Source organism: Oncorhynchus mykiss, chromosome 3 (assembly GCF_057628025.1).
Source record: "Oncorhynchus mykiss isolate SJ-2025 chromosome 3, ASM5762802v1, whole genome shotgun sequence".
NCBI classification, from domain to species: Eukaryota; Metazoa; Chordata; class Actinopteri; order Salmoniformes; family Salmonidae; genus Oncorhynchus; species Oncorhynchus mykiss.
The window spans coordinates 88613728-88631884 of NC_143024.1; the positions used below are offsets into that span (position 1 = coordinate 88613728).

The 18157-nt window shown below is 42.0% G+C and overlaps 1 protein-coding gene across 3 annotated transcripts in view; it reads right to left on the reverse strand.

Annotated features, from left to right (window-relative positions):
* LOC110520604 (tensin-1) overlaps window positions 1–18157 on the reverse strand; it is a 325072-nt gene that overhangs the window by 278073 nt on the left and 28842 nt on the right. The window contains exon 1 of one of the 3 annotated variants that reach the window (XM_090230425.1): window positions 5307–5467. The exons of the other annotated variants lie outside the window; for them this stretch is intronic. Coding sequence (XP_090086551.1) covers window positions 5307–5321 — 15 coding nt within the window. The 5' untranslated portion in view covers window positions 5322–5467. Of the gene's footprint in view, window positions 1–5306; window positions 5468–18157 lie in introns of those variants that run through there. 3 annotated transcript variants of the gene reach the window in all.

Sequence of the window (18157 nt, forward strand, 5' to 3'; positions counted from 1 at the left end):
GGTTTCAGAGCTGGTCATGGGTGCACCTCAGCCACGCTCAAGGTCCTAAACGATATCTTAACCGCCATCGATAAGAAACATTACTGTGCAGCCGTATTCATTGATCTGGCCAAGGCTTTCGACTCTGTCAATCACCACATCCTCATCGGCAGACTCAACAGCCTTGGTTTCTCAAATGATTGCCTCGCCTGGTTCACCAACTACTTCTCTGATAGAGTTCAGTGTGTCAAATCTGAGGGTCTGTTGTCCGGACCTCTGGCAGTCTCTATGGGGGTACCACAGGGTTCAATTCTTGGACCGACTCTCTTCTCTGTATACATCAATGAGGTCGCTCTTGCTGCTGGTAAGTCTCTGATCCACCTCTACGCAGACGACACCATTCTGTATACTTCCGGCCCTTCTTTGGACACTGTGTTAACAACCCTCCAGGCAAGCTTCAATGCCATACAACTCTCCTTCCGTGGCCTCCAATTGCTCTTAAATACAAGTAAAACTAAATGCATGCTCTTCAACCGATCACTACCTGCACCTACCCGCCTGTCCAACATCACTACTCTGGACGGCTCTGACTTAGAATACGTGGACAACTACAAATACTTAGGTGTCTGGTTAGACTGTAAACTCTCCTTCCAGACCCATATCAAACATCTCCAATCCAAAGTTAAATCTAGAATTGGCTTCCTATTTCGCAACAAAGCATCCTTCACTCATGCTGCCAAACATACCCTTGTAAAACTGACCATCCTACCAATCCTCGACTTTGGCGATGTAATTTACAAAATAGCCTCCAATACCCTACTCAACAAACTGGATGCAGTCTATCACAGTGCAATCCGTTTTGTCACCAAAGCCCCATATACTACCCACCATTGCGACCTGTACGCTCTCGTTGGCTGGCCCTCGCTTCATACTCGTCGCCAAACCCACTGGCTCCATGTCATCTACAAGACCCTGCTAGGTAAAGTCCCCCCTTATCTCAGCTCGCTGGTCACCATAGAATCTCCCACCTGTAGCACACGCTCCAGCAGGTATATCTCTCTAGTCACCCCCAAAACCAATTCTTTCTTTGGCCGTCTCTATTTCCAGTTCTCTGCTGCCAATGACTGGAACGAACTACAAAAATCTCTGAAACTGGAAACACTTATCTCCCTCACTAGCTTTAAGCACCAACTGTCAGAGCAGCTCACAGATTACTGCACCTGTACATAGCCCACCTATAATTTAGCCCTATCAACTACCTCTTTCCCAACTGTATTTAATATATTTATTTATTTTGCTCCTTTGCACCCCATTATTTTTATTTCTACTTTGCACATTCTTCCATTGCAAAACTACCATTCCAGTGTTTTACTTGCTATATTGTATTTACCTTGCCACCAAGGCCTTATTTTGCCTTTACCTCCCTTCTCACCTCATTTGCTCACATTGTATATAGACTTGTTTATACTTTATTATTGACTGTATGTTTGTTTTACTCCATGTGTAACTCTGTGTTGTTGTATCTGTCGAACTGCTTTGCTTTATCTTGGCCAGGTCGCAATTGTAAATGAGAACTTGTTCTCAACTTGCCTACCTGGTTAAATAAAGGTAAAATAAATAAATAAATAAAATATTACTTTGAGAAAGATATCCACTGTTTCTTGATGATTTTAAGCAAAACGACAGTTTTTTGCATAATGTTTTTGATTTTTTAAAATTAATGCTTTGTTTAAAATGTTCAATGCTGATTTAATCCTACGTGAATTAAATTGTACCTCATGTGTCAGTTATACTATGTTGCATATTAAAAGCCATGCTCTTTATGTGTGTGGCGTATTTCTCTCTCTAGTATGGAAGAGATCTCAGTTCAGCTAGCGTGCACATTTGAAACATCTTATCCTGTTTTTTTACACAGTTTTATAACTTAAAAAATAGCTAAAATAAAATTGTTGCTACTAATAATAGTTCATAGGATCATTATTGTTATTGCTGAAGGAATCACATTTAATCAATATCATTCAGGGTAACAAAATATTGTCATACAGTATATGTCATGTTCGTCGAAATGAATGCACCAAGGCGCAGCGTGCGTAGAGTTCCACATATTTTAATAAATCGAAACTCACCAAACAAAAACAAACAAGCACAAAAGAAACGTGACCTTCTGTGCTGCTCGCAGGCAGAAACACAAACACAAGATCCCACAAACACAATGGGGAAAATGGCTTCCTAAATATGATCCCCAATCTGAGACAACGATAAACAGCTGCCTCTGATTGGGAACCATATCAGGCCAAAGTAGAATTATAATTCCCCTAGATAACCCACCCTAGTCATTGTCACATCCCAACCACCATAGAGAAAAAACAGCTCTCTATGGTCTGGGCTTGACAGTATAACACCAGTATTTTATATTAAAATACAATAACTTTGTTTTGTTGAGTCAGAAAGACAAAAACAAATCTCAAAGGATGAAGTGAAAAATATTTTCATAGATTTTAGCATTTTTTTCAGTGTAAGGCAGAATGTTTTTTGTAAAAAAACCTTCAACAGATTTAGTGTTGTACTCGTGACACATCAAATATGTGGTATTCAAAATAAAATAATGTCATTTTTTCAGGGTAGTTTTATTTCTGCCGGCCTAAGCATGGATATATAACCTTGTGATTATGAAAAATGGGTATCAAATTAATTGTATTTTTTTTTAACACTTAAGTGTTAAACTGAATGACATTTTACTAGGGTACATTCATATGAATCACAATAAAATGAATTATAGGTGACACTCCAATGAACATTAAAAAAAGCCTTTTAGGGAATTGTAATTTCTGTTAAAGTGTTTTGCTACTTTGAAAACTTTATACGTCCAGGTACAAATTTGTATTTAAAAAAAAAAATACCATAGTGACAGTGATGGAAGGGGGAATCTAATGAGGGATTCCCTTAATCTCTTATGTACAAACAGAAGTTAAGGACTGAGGAATGAAAGCTCCAGGGTCACCTCCAAGGGGGTCGAAGAAGGACTCCTTTTGAACCCAAGAGTTATTACTTTCCCTGGGCCCGCAAAATCATTAGGCTTGCAGCCGCCTACCAGAGGGAAATGTACGCATTAAATAGGAGAGAAGAGAGAGAGAGAAAGAGAGTGAGAGAAAGAGACAGACAAAGAGGGAAGGATAGAGAGAGAGACAGAGCAAGAGAGAGGGAGGGAGGGATAGAGAGAGAGAGACAGAGCAAGAGAGAGGGAGGGATAGACAGACAGACAGACAGACAGAGTAATACAGAGAGAGAGAGAGTAGGTTTGAGGTGATCTTAAAGCAAGTCATCACACTATGTAGGCTACAGTACCGCCAACATGTATCTCCATTACAATATTAACCGCACTGTACATAAGTCACAGAAATTGTGTGTGTGTGTACATATAAGATAATATCTGATACCATTCAGTATTGACCAATCAAGGACATGGTGTTGCCAAACCAAAAACAACATGTTTTTTTAATCGTATATCGTTGTTGTTTCTATGGAAACATCAGACAGCAAGTGAGGTCACCTGGCCTTGCTGTTGTTTTTGGATTGAGGTCACATGACGTGTCATGAGTCAGCATACCACACTATCCACGGGGTTAAAGCTGGGCTATTGTTTTGACTTGCCGGTCAGCCATATGGTTAGCCGACTGACAGTGGTCACCAGAGGTGGCTATTGTGACAGTACACTTTTCTGTTACACATCCCTGCGCGTCAGTAGCCAGACGTCCTACCCACCACGATGATGGAGACACGCTCCACTGGAGGGGCTCTATACCATGACACCTAAGGGTAAGCGTGACTGACTCAACGAGAAATTGACTTCTATGTCCGCAGCATGCACTGCGACCAGGAATACAAGACATGCAAATCCCCCAAAGACCTGTGAACATTACTGAAGCAAAAACGTTGAACTGTCGGATCATGCACCTGGACAGCGGAGAGACAGACATCTCAACAAATAGCCTTTCATCCAAGGAGAGAGACAGAGCCAGATACAGTATCTTCTATCTCCATGGCTTTAAAACAACACAGCCAAGCCTTTGTTTGAGCACTTGACTTTAACAGAGGTCCAAATCAGGAATTCCTCATCGACTTCCTTTGACAGATAAGCGTTTTAACTGTTAAAATGAGCTTCTGTTAGAACCCCCTGGGCAGGTAGTGAGGTCCATAAATAGTTTATGCTATTTGCGGTCTTTTCCAGTCAATGAAAAATAATTGAAATTACAGGTTAGAGGTGTTGAAAAATGGCTCCCGCAACCCAATGTTGGCACCTGAGAAAAGTAGTAGTCAGTAAGGCCTTGAGCTATTAGATACTACTACCACTGACTGAAGTGTGTGCTGCAAACATGTTGACAACCCACTAAGCCCTTTGTTCCATGTACTGTACGTCTGTACTACATAAACGTGAGTTGCTCCAGATGAAATTAGTAAACACAATTTGAAAATGTATATTGAACATTATTAAACTCAAAAATTGAGAGTGATATAATATGCACAGATCGGATTACACTAAATTAGATAAACTGTCCAGTGACACAATCTTCAACAAATGTCCTTTACTTGTACCATGTTGAGTCCTCATTTCGTTGACTTCAAAGAAGAATCACAAAGAAAGGCACAGAGTATCTCAATATCCAATCACTAACATCCCCTGTGGCTTATCTGCACATAGAAAGCCATTGTCTAAAATATTGGATTAAAATCAAATCAAATCGAATTGTATTTGTCACATACAACATGTTTAGCAGATGTTATTGCGGGTGTAGCGAAATACTTAAGACCGTGCTGCAGTTTTTGACTCCCTCTCACATTGTTTACCGACTGAACGCAGCCCTCAACTGAACAAAACTCTCTTAAGAGGGAGTCAAATCCATGACCCAAAAAAACACAGCCCTCTTAAGAGGGAGTCAAATCCATGACCGAACTGAACAGAGCCCTCTGAAGAGGGAGTCAAATCCATGACCCAAAAGAACACGGCCCTCTTAAGAGGGAGTCAAATCCATGACCGAACTGAACAGAGCCCTCTGAAGAGGGAGTCAAATCCATGACCCAAAAGAACACGGCCCTCTTAAGAGGGAGTCAAATCCATGACCGAACTGAACAGAGCCCTCTGAAGAGGGAGTCAAATCCATGACCCAAAAGAACACGGCCCTCTTAAGAGGGAGTCAAAACCCTGACCCAACTGAACACAGCCCTCTGAAGAGGGAGTCAAAACCCTGACCCAACTTAACACAGCCCTCTGATGAGGAGTCAAATCCTCGACCCTCTTCCAGTTCCAATGTGGTTAACAGAGCACTCACCAGCCAGAAGGACATAGCAGAGCTTCAATAGGACGGCCACTACCTCTCTTAGGTCCAGAACCCGGTAAGGTCCAGAATATGCAATTAGGCTTGCCTGAGGCCCATGAGGACTGTGCTATAGACCCTCTAGTAACACAAACTGAACTGAGATACACACCCTGGCAGTCTTTATCCTGACATTTCCTGAGCTGCATTGTTAGCAAAGGAAGAAGGAAACATCAAACACACACACACACTCTCTCTCTCACACACACACACACACACACACACACACACACACACACACACACACACACACACACACACACACACACACACACACACACACACACACACACACTCTCTCTCTCTCTCTCTCATACACACACATACACACATACACACACTCTCTCTCTCACACACAGACAGACACATGCTCACACACACACACTCACACAGACACAGGCACAAGCGTGCACAAAACACTCACACTAACACAAACACACACATGCTTGCACATACAGTCCATAACATACAACAGACACAGTGGAAAGATTGACTCTCAGGGAGTCCCATCATGGAGCGAACTGCAGAATGTAGTAACAGCAGGAGGTTCCTTCCTTTCTGTTCGGGGGCCGAGGTCAGCGTTTAACCTGTGGCCGGCGGGGAGGTCTGCTCACCAAGACAATTCACTTCTTTGTCGATCATTGACAGAATATAGAAATCTTTCCAATCAATGTCGCAAGACGGAGCTCTCTCCACACTGTGGGTTAAAAGGACCGCAGCTTATTTACAGGGGCCATTCATTATGGTAAAGAATGGGTTTCCTGTCAATCAATCAAATAGCTATTTCTATGTGTTTTATGGACATGCGACTCTAATCAGTGACGGATTTAGAGGCAAGGTGTAAAGATCAGTGTGTGACAGAGAAATGACCCAGAAGAACAATGGGTCTGAGAGAAGGGTCCCTTCATGTGATATATGTGATATAGTAGCAGCTAAAGTGTCTGTGTTCTTTTGCCCATCTTAATCTTTTCTTTTTATTGGCCAGTCTGAGATATGGCTTTTTCTTTGCAACGCTGCCTAGAAGACCAGCATCCTGGAGTCGCCTCTTCACTGTTGATGTTGAGACTGGTGTTTTGCGGGTACTATTTAATGAAGCCGCCAGTTGAGGACTTATGAGGCATCTGTTTCTCAAACTAGACACTCTAATGTACTAGTTATCTTGCTCAGGTGTGCACCGGGGCCTCCCACTTGTGTTTCTATTCTGTTTAGAGCCACTTTGCACTGTTCTGTGAAGGGAGTAGTACACAGCGTTGTACGAGATCTTCAGTTTCTTGGCAATTTCTCGCATGGAATATCCTTCATTTCTCAGAACAAGAATAGACTGATGAGTTTCAGAAGAAAGGTATTTGTTTCTGGCCATTTTGAGCCTGTTATTGAACCCACAAATGAAGATGCTTCAGATACTCAGTTAGTCTAAAGGCCATTTTTATTGCTTCTTTAATCAGGACAACAGTTTTCAGCTGTGCTAACATAATTGCAAAAAGGTTAACTAATGATCAATTAGCCTTTTAAAATGCTAGACTTGGATTAGCTAACACAACGTGCCATTGGAACACAGGAGTGATGGTTGCTGATAATGTGTCGCTGTACACCTATGTAGATATTCCATAACAAATCAGCCGTTTCCAGCTACAGTAGCCATTTACAACATTAACAATGTCTACCCTGTATTTCTGATCAATTTGATGTTATTTTAATGGACCAAAAATGTGCTTTTCTTTCAAAAAGAAGGACGTTTCTAAGTGACCCCAAACTTTTGAACTGTAGTGTACGTTCTAGACAGTTCAAACAAATACATAATGTTGAAACAACAATACAAACATACATAACAATCTATAAAGGAAGTAGTCTTATTAGACTTATTATAGACTTATTTCCCCTGGAGTACTCAGACACTGAAACAACTTGTTTTGAATAAGGCAGTGTGGCGAGCAGAATCAGGGCTGGTCTGGGGTGAAGAGGTCAGGTGCACAGCTAGGGAACATAGAGGGGCCAGACAGGCCACAACCTCTTAACTCACAGGGTCACCTTTTGTGTTTTAGCAGGCGCTAAATGGAACACATTTCAATCTATTACATTTACGTGCTTCTACACCTGCATTGCTTGCTGTTTGGGGTTTTAGGCTGGGTTTCTGTACAGCACTTTGAGATATCAGCTGATGTACGAAGGGCTATATAAATAGATTTGATTTGATTTTGATTTGATATTGGAACTTTGACTGGTTACTGGATGATTACATTGACAACAGTGAGTGTCTTCAGGTAGGCAATAACAACACTCACCTACATTTCCACTTCCACCATTGAGTGTGAGATGAGTTGGCGACGCAACATAGAGCTAACATTCCGGATGGCTTGTCCTCCACTGAAGCTGAAGTAGGTTTATGGTGCAAATATTACAGCAAATAGCTAAACTCCAATGTGCTGACAGAGAAAAAAAATAAGTGTATAATATTTATGAAGGACATTGTAAACAATGAGGTTTAATTATATCACAAGGACGGTAAAATGATGTCACACAAGCAACTAACAGTGTTTGGAAGTGTATGCTCAATGCAAAATGATAGCCAACTGATTTGTGGCTCTGCCACAAAAATGGAAAAGGGGTTTCATTTATTATTTTCTATTTTCTACATTGTAGAATATTAGTGAAGAAATAAACTATGAAATAACACATATGGAATCATGTTGTATCCAAAAAAGAAATTAAAAATACAAAAAACGTAACATTAAACATTCATGAAAATGTCATACATCATTTAAAAGCTTAACTTCTTGTTAATCCGTTGTCAGATTTAAAAAAAACTTTACGGTGAACGCATACCATGCGATTGTCTGAGGACAGCGCCCCACATCAAAATAGTTTTTCAACCAGCACAGGCGTCAAAAAATCACAAAAAGAGATAAATTAAATCGCTTACCTTTGAAGATCTTCCTCTGGTTGCAATCCCAAGGGTCCCAGCTACACAATGAATGGTCGTTTCGTTTGATAAAGTCCTTCTTTATATCCAAAAAAGTCTGTTTAGTTGGCACCAATGATCTCAGTAATCCACTCGTTCAACATGCATACAAACGAATCCAAAAAGTTAAATTTCATCCAAACAGGTCAAAAGATGTTTCTAATTAATCCTCAGATCAGGTCTAATATCTAAATAAATGATAACTTTTAAGACGGAGAATAGTATGTTCAATAGGGAAGATAAATAACGAAGAGCGCGCACCTCATTCATGACGTCCAACAAGACTACTTTTCTAATGAGAGACACCTTGTAGTTTTTCCAACTACTTGCTTATTTTTCAAAAAACAAGCCTGAAACCCTTTCTAAAAACTGTTGACATCTAGTGGAAGCCATAGGAACTGAAATCTGGGTCCTATCTATTTGTATTTACCATAGGCTAGCACTGAAATGGCCTATGACCTCAAAAATAAAATACGGATGGATTTTCCTCGGGCTTTCGCCTGCCATATCAGTTCTGTTAGACTTACAGATATTATTTCAACAGTTTTAGAAACTTCAGAGAGGTTCCTATCCAATGCTACCATGTATATGCATATCACTTTGCATATATATATATATATGCATATATACTTTGGGCACATCAGTCATCCAAAATTCCGAACAAAAACCAGTCTCCAAAACAGGTTAAACACTGTTTCCCAGGCTTGTTCAATGAACCCTAAACAATTAATGAACATGCACCTGTGGAACGGTCGTTAAGACACTTAAGACACTAACAGCTTACAGACGATAGGCAATTAACCTCACCGGTGTAGGGGGCAGTATTTTCAAGTCCGGATGAAAAGCGTGCCCAGAGTAAACTGCATGCTACTCAGGACCAGAGGCTAGGATATGCATGTTATTAGTAGATTTGGATGGAAAACACTCTGAAGTTTGTAAAACTGTTTGAATGATGTCTGTGAGTATAACAGAACTCATATGGCAGGCGGAAATCTGAGACAAATCCAACCAGGAAGTGGGAAATCTGAGGTTGGTGGTTTTTCAAGTGATTGCCTATCCAATAAACTGTGTCTATGGGGTCAGTTTGCACTTCCTAAGGCTTCCACTAGATGACAACAGTCTTTAGAATGTTGTTTTAGGCTTCTACTATGAAGGGGGAGTGAATAAGATCTGTTTGAACCAGTGGTCTGGTTGAAAGCCTTTAGTTTAGTCACGCGCACGGCCGTGAGCACGAGCTCCGTTCCTTTTCATTTCTAAAGACAAATAAATATTATTGAAGATTTATGATAAAAACATCCTAAAGATTTATTCTATACATCGTTTGACATAATTCTACAAACTGTAATACAACTTTTTTGACTTTTTGTCTAGACTTTGTGCTCGCGCCTTGTGCATTTGGATTACTGGACTAAATGCGTGAACAAAAAGGAGACATAAATTATGGACTTTGTCGAACAAAACTAACATTTGCTGTCTAACATGGAGACCTGTGAGTGCCATCAGATGAAGATCATCAAAGGTAAGTGATTAATTTTAACTCTATTTCTGACTTTTGTGACACCTCTCCTTGGTAGGAAAATGGCTGTATGGTTTTCTGTGTCTAGGCGCTGACCTAACATAATTGCAAAGTGTGCTTTCGCAGTAAAGCCTTTTTGAAATCGGACACTGTGGTTGGATTTACAAGAAGTGTATCTTTAAAATGGTGTATAATACTTGTATGTTTGAGGAATTTAATTATGGGATTTCTGTTGTTTTGAATTTGGCACCCTGCAATTGCACTGGCTGTTGTCAAGGTGGGACGCTACCGTCCCACTTGTACCAGAGAGGTTAAGGTCACAGTTATGCAAACTTAGGACACTAAATAGGCATTTCTACTGACTCTGAAACACACCAAAAGAAAGATGCCCAGAGTCCCTGATTAGCTGCATGAACGTGCCTTAGGCATGCTGCAAGGAGGCATGAGGACTGCAGATGTGGTCAGGTTAATAAATTGCAATGTCCGTTCAGTGGGACGGACATTGCGCTACAGCGCTACAGGGAGACAAGACGGACAGCTGATCGTCCTCGCAGTGGCAGACCATGTGTAACAACACCTGCACAGGATCAGTACATCCGAACATCACACCTGCGGGACAGGTACAGGATGGCAACAACAACTGCCCGAGTGACACCAGGAACGCTGGACTGGCTGAGGGCTTGGAGGCCTGTTGTAAAGCAGGTCCTCACCAGACATCACGGGCAACAACGTCGCCTATGGGCACACACCCACCATTGCTGGACCAGACAGGAATGGCAAAACGTGCTCTTCACTGACGAGTTGTGGTTTTGTCTCACCAGGTGTGATGGTTGGATTCTCGTTTATCATTGAAGGAATGAGCGTTACACTGAGGCCTGTACTTTGGAGGATGAGGGTCCATCATGGTCTAGGGCGGTGTTGTCATTGCAGGCAATCTAAACGCTGTGTGATACTGGGAAGACATCCTCCTCCCTCATGTGGTACCCTTCCTGCAGGCTCATCCTGACATGACCCTCCAGCACGACAACGCCACCAGCTATACTGCTCATTCTGTGTGTGATTTCCTGCAAGACAGGAATGTCAGTGTTTTTACATGGCCAGCGAAGAGCCCACATCTCAATCCCATTGAGCATGTCTGGGACCTGTTGGATCGGAGGGTGAGGGCTAGGGCAATTCCCCCCAGAAATGTCTGGGAACTTCCAGGTGCCTTGGTGGAAGAGTGGGGTAACATCTCACAGCAAGAACTGGCAAATCTGGAGCAGTCCATGAGGATGAGATGCACTGCAGTACTTAATGCAGCTGGTGGCCACACCAGATACTGACTGTTACTTTTGATTTTGACCCCTCCCCCTTTGTTCAGGGACACATTATTCCATTTCTGTTAGTCACATGTCTGTGAAACTTGTTCAGTGTATGTCTCAGTTGTTGAATCTTGTTATGTTCATAGAAATATTTACACATGTTAAGTTTGCTGAAAATAAATGCAGTTGACAATGAGAGGACATTTCTTTTTTTGCTGAGTTTATTTAAAACGTCAGATTATTCAAAGTAGCCACCCTTTGCCTTGATGACAGCTTTTCACACTTTTGGCATTCTCTCAATCAGCTTCTTGAGGTAGTCACCTGGAACATTTCAATTAAAAGCTGTGCCTCGTTAAAAGTTAATTTGTAGAATTTCTTTCCTTCTTAAAACGTTTGAACCAATCACTTGTGTTGTGACAAGGTAGGGGTGGTATATTTGGTAAAAGACCAAGTCCACATCATGGCAAGTACATCTCCAATAAGCAAAGAGAAACGACAGTCCATCCTTACTTTAGTCAATCCGGGAAATGTCAAGAACTTCAAACGTTTCTTCAAGTGCAGTCGCAAAAACCATCAAGAGCCCTGATGAAACTGGCACAAAAACATCAGGGACACAATGATATTCTGCAAAAGGTACAGGGATTGGACTGCTGAGGACTAGGGTAAAGTCATTTTCTCTGATGAATCCCCTTTCCGATTGTTTGGGCCATCCGGAAAAAAGCTTGTCCGGAGAAGACAAGGTGAGCTCTACCATCAGTCCTGTGTCATGCCAACAGTAAAGCATCCTGAGACCATTCATGTGTGGGGTAGCTTCTCAGCCAAGGGAGTGGGCTCACTCACAATTTTGCCTAAGAACACAACCATGAATAAATAATGGTACCAACACATCCTCCGAGAGCAACTTCTCCCAACTATCCAGGAACAGTTTGGTGACGAACAAGGCCTTTTACAGCATGATGGAGCACCTTGCCATCTGGCAAAGGTGACAACTAAGTGGCTCGGGGAAAAAAACATTGATATTTTGGGTCCATGGCCAGGAAACTCCTCAGACCTTAATCCCATTGAGAACTTGTGGTCAATCCTCAAGAGGCGGGTGGACAAACAAAACCGCACAAATTCTGACAAACTCCAAGCATTGATTATGCAAGAATGGGCTGCCATCAGTCAAGATGTGGCCCAGAAGTTAATTGACAGCATGCCAGGGAGGCTTGCAAAAGTCTTGAAAAAGAAGGGCCAACACTGCACATATTGACTTTGCATCAACTTCATGGAGGACTTATTACGTTACATTATAGAGAGGACTTATTATGTTACATTATGGAGAGGACTTATTATGTTACATTATGGAGAGGACTTATTATGTTACATTATGGAGAGGACTTATTATGTTACATTATGGAGAGGACTTATTATGTTACATTATAGAGAGGACTTATTATGTTACATTATAGAGAGGACTTATTATGTTACATTATAGAGAGGACTTATTATGTTACATTATGGAGAGGACTTATTATGTTAAATTATAGAGAGGACTTATTATGTTACATTACTGTATGGGCTCAGCTTCACACTCACCCAACATGTAGTAGATTGGACCACCATGTCTGCATCCTACAAACTGAAGGAAAACAGTCTTTCTATGTTGTTGACATTATACTTTCAATACCCTCTACTGGATTATCCTACACATTACAGGTCAATGGCCCTATCATAGTGCTGTTACAGAACTAGTACTGTTTTCAGGGACACTTGTCCCCCTCATCAGTTGATTATCACATGATGATGAAAACGTGACAAGGCGTTAACAGACTGATGATGATGACATGACAAGGCTGACAGTTAGGGCTAGGCAGAATGCCCCCTTTGGAGGAATTGCGTGCCCATAGTAAGCTGAAAAAAAATCTGTCCAAAATTGCTAATATATGCATATAATAATTATTATTGGATAGAAAACACTCTAAAGCTTCTAAAACCGTTGGAATTATGTCTGTAAGTATAGCAGAACTCACAGGGCAGGCAGTCTTCCAAACTAGTTTTGGGATCATGAAAGTTGGGGCAACTTTGACGTGATCGCCCCCACCCTTCCCAACCAGCTATGGATCTGGGGACACTTTCTATGTCTTCCACTAGATGTCCTCATTCAGTAGAGCGTTTAATCGTTCAAATCCCGCGACTTTTGGCCCTATGGGAGTGAATTGAGTGCGTGTCATGAGAAAATACCTGTGCATTAGGGCGCGAATTGGTCCCATCCATTCCTTTGTTCCAGCACACCGGAGGAGAACTAACAATGACCGGTTGAATTGAAAATTGTTTTGTACGTTTAGAACATCCTAAAGCTTGATTCTGCACTTAGTTTGACCTGTTTAGTCGACATATAATATGTAATTTTGAAGTTTTGATGCGCAACTTTTCGGGACCAGAGGAAATTTTGGGTTCATTTCAGCTGACATTGTTAGCAGATGCTAATACAAAGACACAAGACTTGAAACTAAACAATGTTTTGGGTAAGTATGAACCCTTCCAGTACATTCTGAACGAAGACCATCAAAGGTAAGGGAATATTTATGCTGAAATTGTGTGTTTCTGTTGACTCCAACATAGCGGAGAAATATTGCTTATGTCTGAGTGCCGTCTCAGAATATTGAATAGTGAGCGATTTCTGTAACGTTAAAAAGAAATGTAACAAAGCGATTGCATTAAGAAGCAGTGCATCTTTCTAACTATATGTAGAACATGTATATTTAGTCAAAGTTTATGATGTCTATTTACGTTATCTTGCGGCGCTATCTATATTTTCTGCTGACATATTTCAGTATTTTCTGAACATGAATTCAATGTAAATGGACATTTATGGATATAAATGGCATATTATTGAAAAAAAAAATAATTCTGTGTAACATGTCCTATTACTGTCATCTGATGAAGATTTTCAAAAGGTTAGTGAATGATTTATTTTTTAATCCTGCATTTATAATTTTATATTTTCTGGGACAAAATGGCTGCCTCTTGTCTTCGTTTCGGTGATGGTCTAATATAAATATGTGGTGTGTTTTCGCCGTAAAACATTTAAAACATCTGACATGCTGGTAGATGAACAAGGTGTTTATCTTTCATTTGAGGTATTGGACTTGTTAATGTGTGGAGGTTAAATATTTCTAAGAATATTTTTGCGTTCCATGCGCCACGTTCCAGCTGAACATGGGAGGGGTCGTTCCCAAAAGGGAACCCTCACCCATCAACAGGTTATTAACAGACTGATGATGATGATAACATGACAAGGCTTACAGTTAACAGACTGATGATGATAACATGACAAGGCTGACAGTTAACAGACTTATGATGATAACATGACAAGGCTGACAGTTAACAGACTGATGATGATAACATGACAAGGCTGACAGTTAACAGACTGATGATGATAACATGACAAGGCTGACAGTTAACAGACTTCTCCCAACCATCCAGGAACAGTTTCCACCCGCATCTAAACAAAAAAAACAAAAAATTCTGACAAATTCCAAGTATTGATTATGCAAGAATGGGCTGCCATCAGTCAGGATGTGGCCCAGAATTGAATTGACAGCATGCCAGGGCGGATTGCAGAGGTCTTGAAAAAGAAGGGTCAACACTGCACATATTGACTCTTTGCATCAACGTCATGTAATTGTCAATAAAAGCCTTTGACTCTTATGAAATGCTTGTAATTATACTTCAGTATTCCATAGTAACATCTGACAAAAATATCTAAAGACACTGAGACAGCAGACTTTGTGAAAATTAATATTTGTGTCATTCTCAAACATTTTGAGAATGACACAAATATTAATATTAAGTCCCAGAATCTATCTACAATGTTAAAGCTGTAGGGCACATGCCTCTCTTATTGATACCCTAAGGCAGATATGTGGACTATGGACCTCTTATCATCATCAGCTTTACTGTAACGTCATGGACGCCCATATCTTTATACACCTCTGGTCTAACACAACAATAGATATTAAATAGAAGAGTGTTTTTCAGATAAGGAGAGATTATACTATGTAAGGAAAGTAGCAAGGGTGGTGTTGATACGGTGTTCACCTCAGTTTGTGTATGAAATGAAAGCAATGCAAAATATGTGAGTGCTCATGAAAGTGGGTGTATATAAAGACACCCAGAACAATGTGTTCCCTAGTAGCAGCCAAGTTAGTATTGGAAGCTGATTGGATGGTGTGTTCCCTAGTAGCAGCCAAGTCAGTATTGGAAGCTGATTGGATCATGTGTTCCTAGCAGCAGCCAGGACAGCAGAGGAAGCTGATTGGATGGTGTGTTCCCTAGCATCAGCCAGGTCAGTATTGGAAGCTGATTGGATGGTGAGTTCCCTAGCAGCGGCCAGGACAGCAGAGGAAGCTGATTGGATGGTGTGTTCCATAGCAGCGGCCAGGACAGCAGAGAAAGCTGATTGGATGGTGAGTTCCCTAGCAGCGGCCAGGTCAGCAGAGGAAACTGATTGGATGGTGAGTTCCCTAGCAGCGGCCAGGACTGCAGAGGAAGCTGATTGGATGGTGAGTTCCCTAGCAGCGGCCAGGTCAGCAGAGAAAGCAGATTGGATGGTGTGTTCCATAGCAGCGGCCAGGACAGCAGAGGAAGCTGATTGGATGGTGAGTGCCCTAGCAGCGGCCAGGACAGCAGAGAAAGCTGATTGGATGGTGAGTTCCCTAGCAGTGGCCAGGTCAGCAGAGGAAGCTGATTGGATGGTGAGTTCCCTAGCAGCGGCCAGGTCAGCAGAGGAAGCTGATTGGATGGTGAGTTCCCTAGCAGCGGCCAGGTCAGCAGAGGAAGCTGATTGGATGGTGAGTTCCCTAGCAGCGGCCAGGTCAGCAGAGGAAACTGATTGGATGGTGAGTTCCCTAGCAGCGGCCAGGACAGCAGAGGAAGCAGATTGGATGGTGAGTTCCCTAGCAGCGGCCAGGACAGCAGAGGAAGCAGATTGGATGGTGTGTTCCATAGCAGCGGCCAGGACAGCAGAGGAAGCAGATTGAATGGTGAGTTCCCTAGCAGCGGCCAGGACAGCAGAGGAAGCAGATTGGATGGTGAGTGTTCTCCAACACCATCATGGAGGGAGATAAAAAAAAACACTTTCCATCAACAGGCTCAGCACAGGAAACACTGTGACCAGCAGGAAGAGCCTGTCCAGAACAACAGTGTGTGTGTGTGTGTGTGTGTGTGTGTGTGTGTGTGTGTGTGTGAGAGAGAGAGAGAGAGTGAGATGGAAATAACTGTAAACACAGCACCACACCCCCTCACTGGGTCCTTGGGGACCTTCTCACCGAGGTCGCACCACGCCCCCTCATAAGGGCGGACCGTGGATTTCGACATCTCCTGGATGCTTTCCAAGAAACCAACGAGAGTTACAGGGCAGATTGACATGTGGTCATGCATTAAGTCAATACACTCCAAATGTGCTATCCGTCGTCCATGTTAATGCAGCAATACATGTGGATGATGATCACTGATGGCTAAAGATGAGTTTACAATGGATATCGTATCTTACATGCTACGAATGAAAATATAATATAACATCACCATTCTTAATGCTTTTGGATTCATACTATATTATAAACTGGGTGGTTCGAGCCCTGAATGCTGATTGGCTGAAAGCCATGGTATATCAGACCGTATATCAAGGGTATGACAAAACATGTATTTTTACTGCTCTAATTACGTTGGTAACCAGTTTATAATAGCAATAAGGCACCTCGGGGGTTTGTGATATATAGCCAATATACCACAGCTAAGGTCTGTGTCCAGGCACTCTGCGTTGCGTCATACATAAGAACAGCCCTTAGACGTGGTATATAGGCCATATATCCCAAACCCCTCGTGCCTTATTGCTTAAATATGTTATGCTTTGCAGCGTATCGCAGAGGCAAATGCAGTGTGGGCGCGTGTGACCTCTGGTAAGGATTTGATATGGCAGCCCTCCTGTTGGGGTTGACATGGGACAAGGCCATGCTGGAAGAAAACACAGGGATATTGGGGACTACCACATAAGGACACGTCGAGAGAAGGGAAAGGTTGGTTTCAAGGGCAATGGAGATCTCGTCCAAATGGCGGTGTCTTATGCTAGGTAGCGAACGCTAGTCGGCTGTACCTGCACCAAGGTAGGTAGTGTTAGCAAACACTAGTCAGCTTTACCTGCGCCAAAAACTCTCCATCTTATTTTTAAGTAGTAAGCCAATATGTTTTAAATACCTGTATTTTCAATGAATACTGGTTCTCGTGCTCTCTAGATTTTGCAGCAGAAATATAGTAAGCAATATGTCTGGAACATCAAAAAAATGACTTTATTGTTGCTCAGTAGAAGGGTCTAGTTTAACTCTAGATGACTCCCATGAGGAAATTATGAGGAAATTAAGCAAGGTGTCCACCAATCACATGGTCTGCGTCAAAAAAGCCCAAATGTTCCCTGTTTAGTGCACTGCTTTTGGTCATTTGGCCATTAAAGGTATTAGTGGTAATTCAGCTCTGGTGTGTTGGGGTCACACAAGACACACATTGTCCATGCCATGGATCACAGACCACGGACCAGAGACCACAGACTGCCCATGCCATGGACCACAGACCAGAGACCACAGGCTGTCCATACCACAAGCATGGGGATCCCGAGTGGCATAGCGGTCTAAGACAGTGCATCTCAGTGCTAGAAGCATCACTACAGACATCCTGGTTTGAATCCAGGCTGTAACTCAACTAGGTGTGTATGCCTCAATCCAGAAACCTTTTGGTGTCGAGCTCCTTATGATAACTTTGTGACAGTGATGTGAAGACTAAGATAAACCACGTACCGTTAGAGATGAATCAGACAGCAGGTTCCCGGAGGACAACAGGAGCAACAACAGACTTGTTTTGTCTAGATGTGAGGTCCCAGCTTGACAGAGGCCGTGGAATGTCAATTGTCTGTTTATTTTTGCCTTCTTCACTTGCTTTCATGCCTGCTCCTCTTCAGTCATAACGTCAGTATATCGCCAAACTTCAAATAATAACC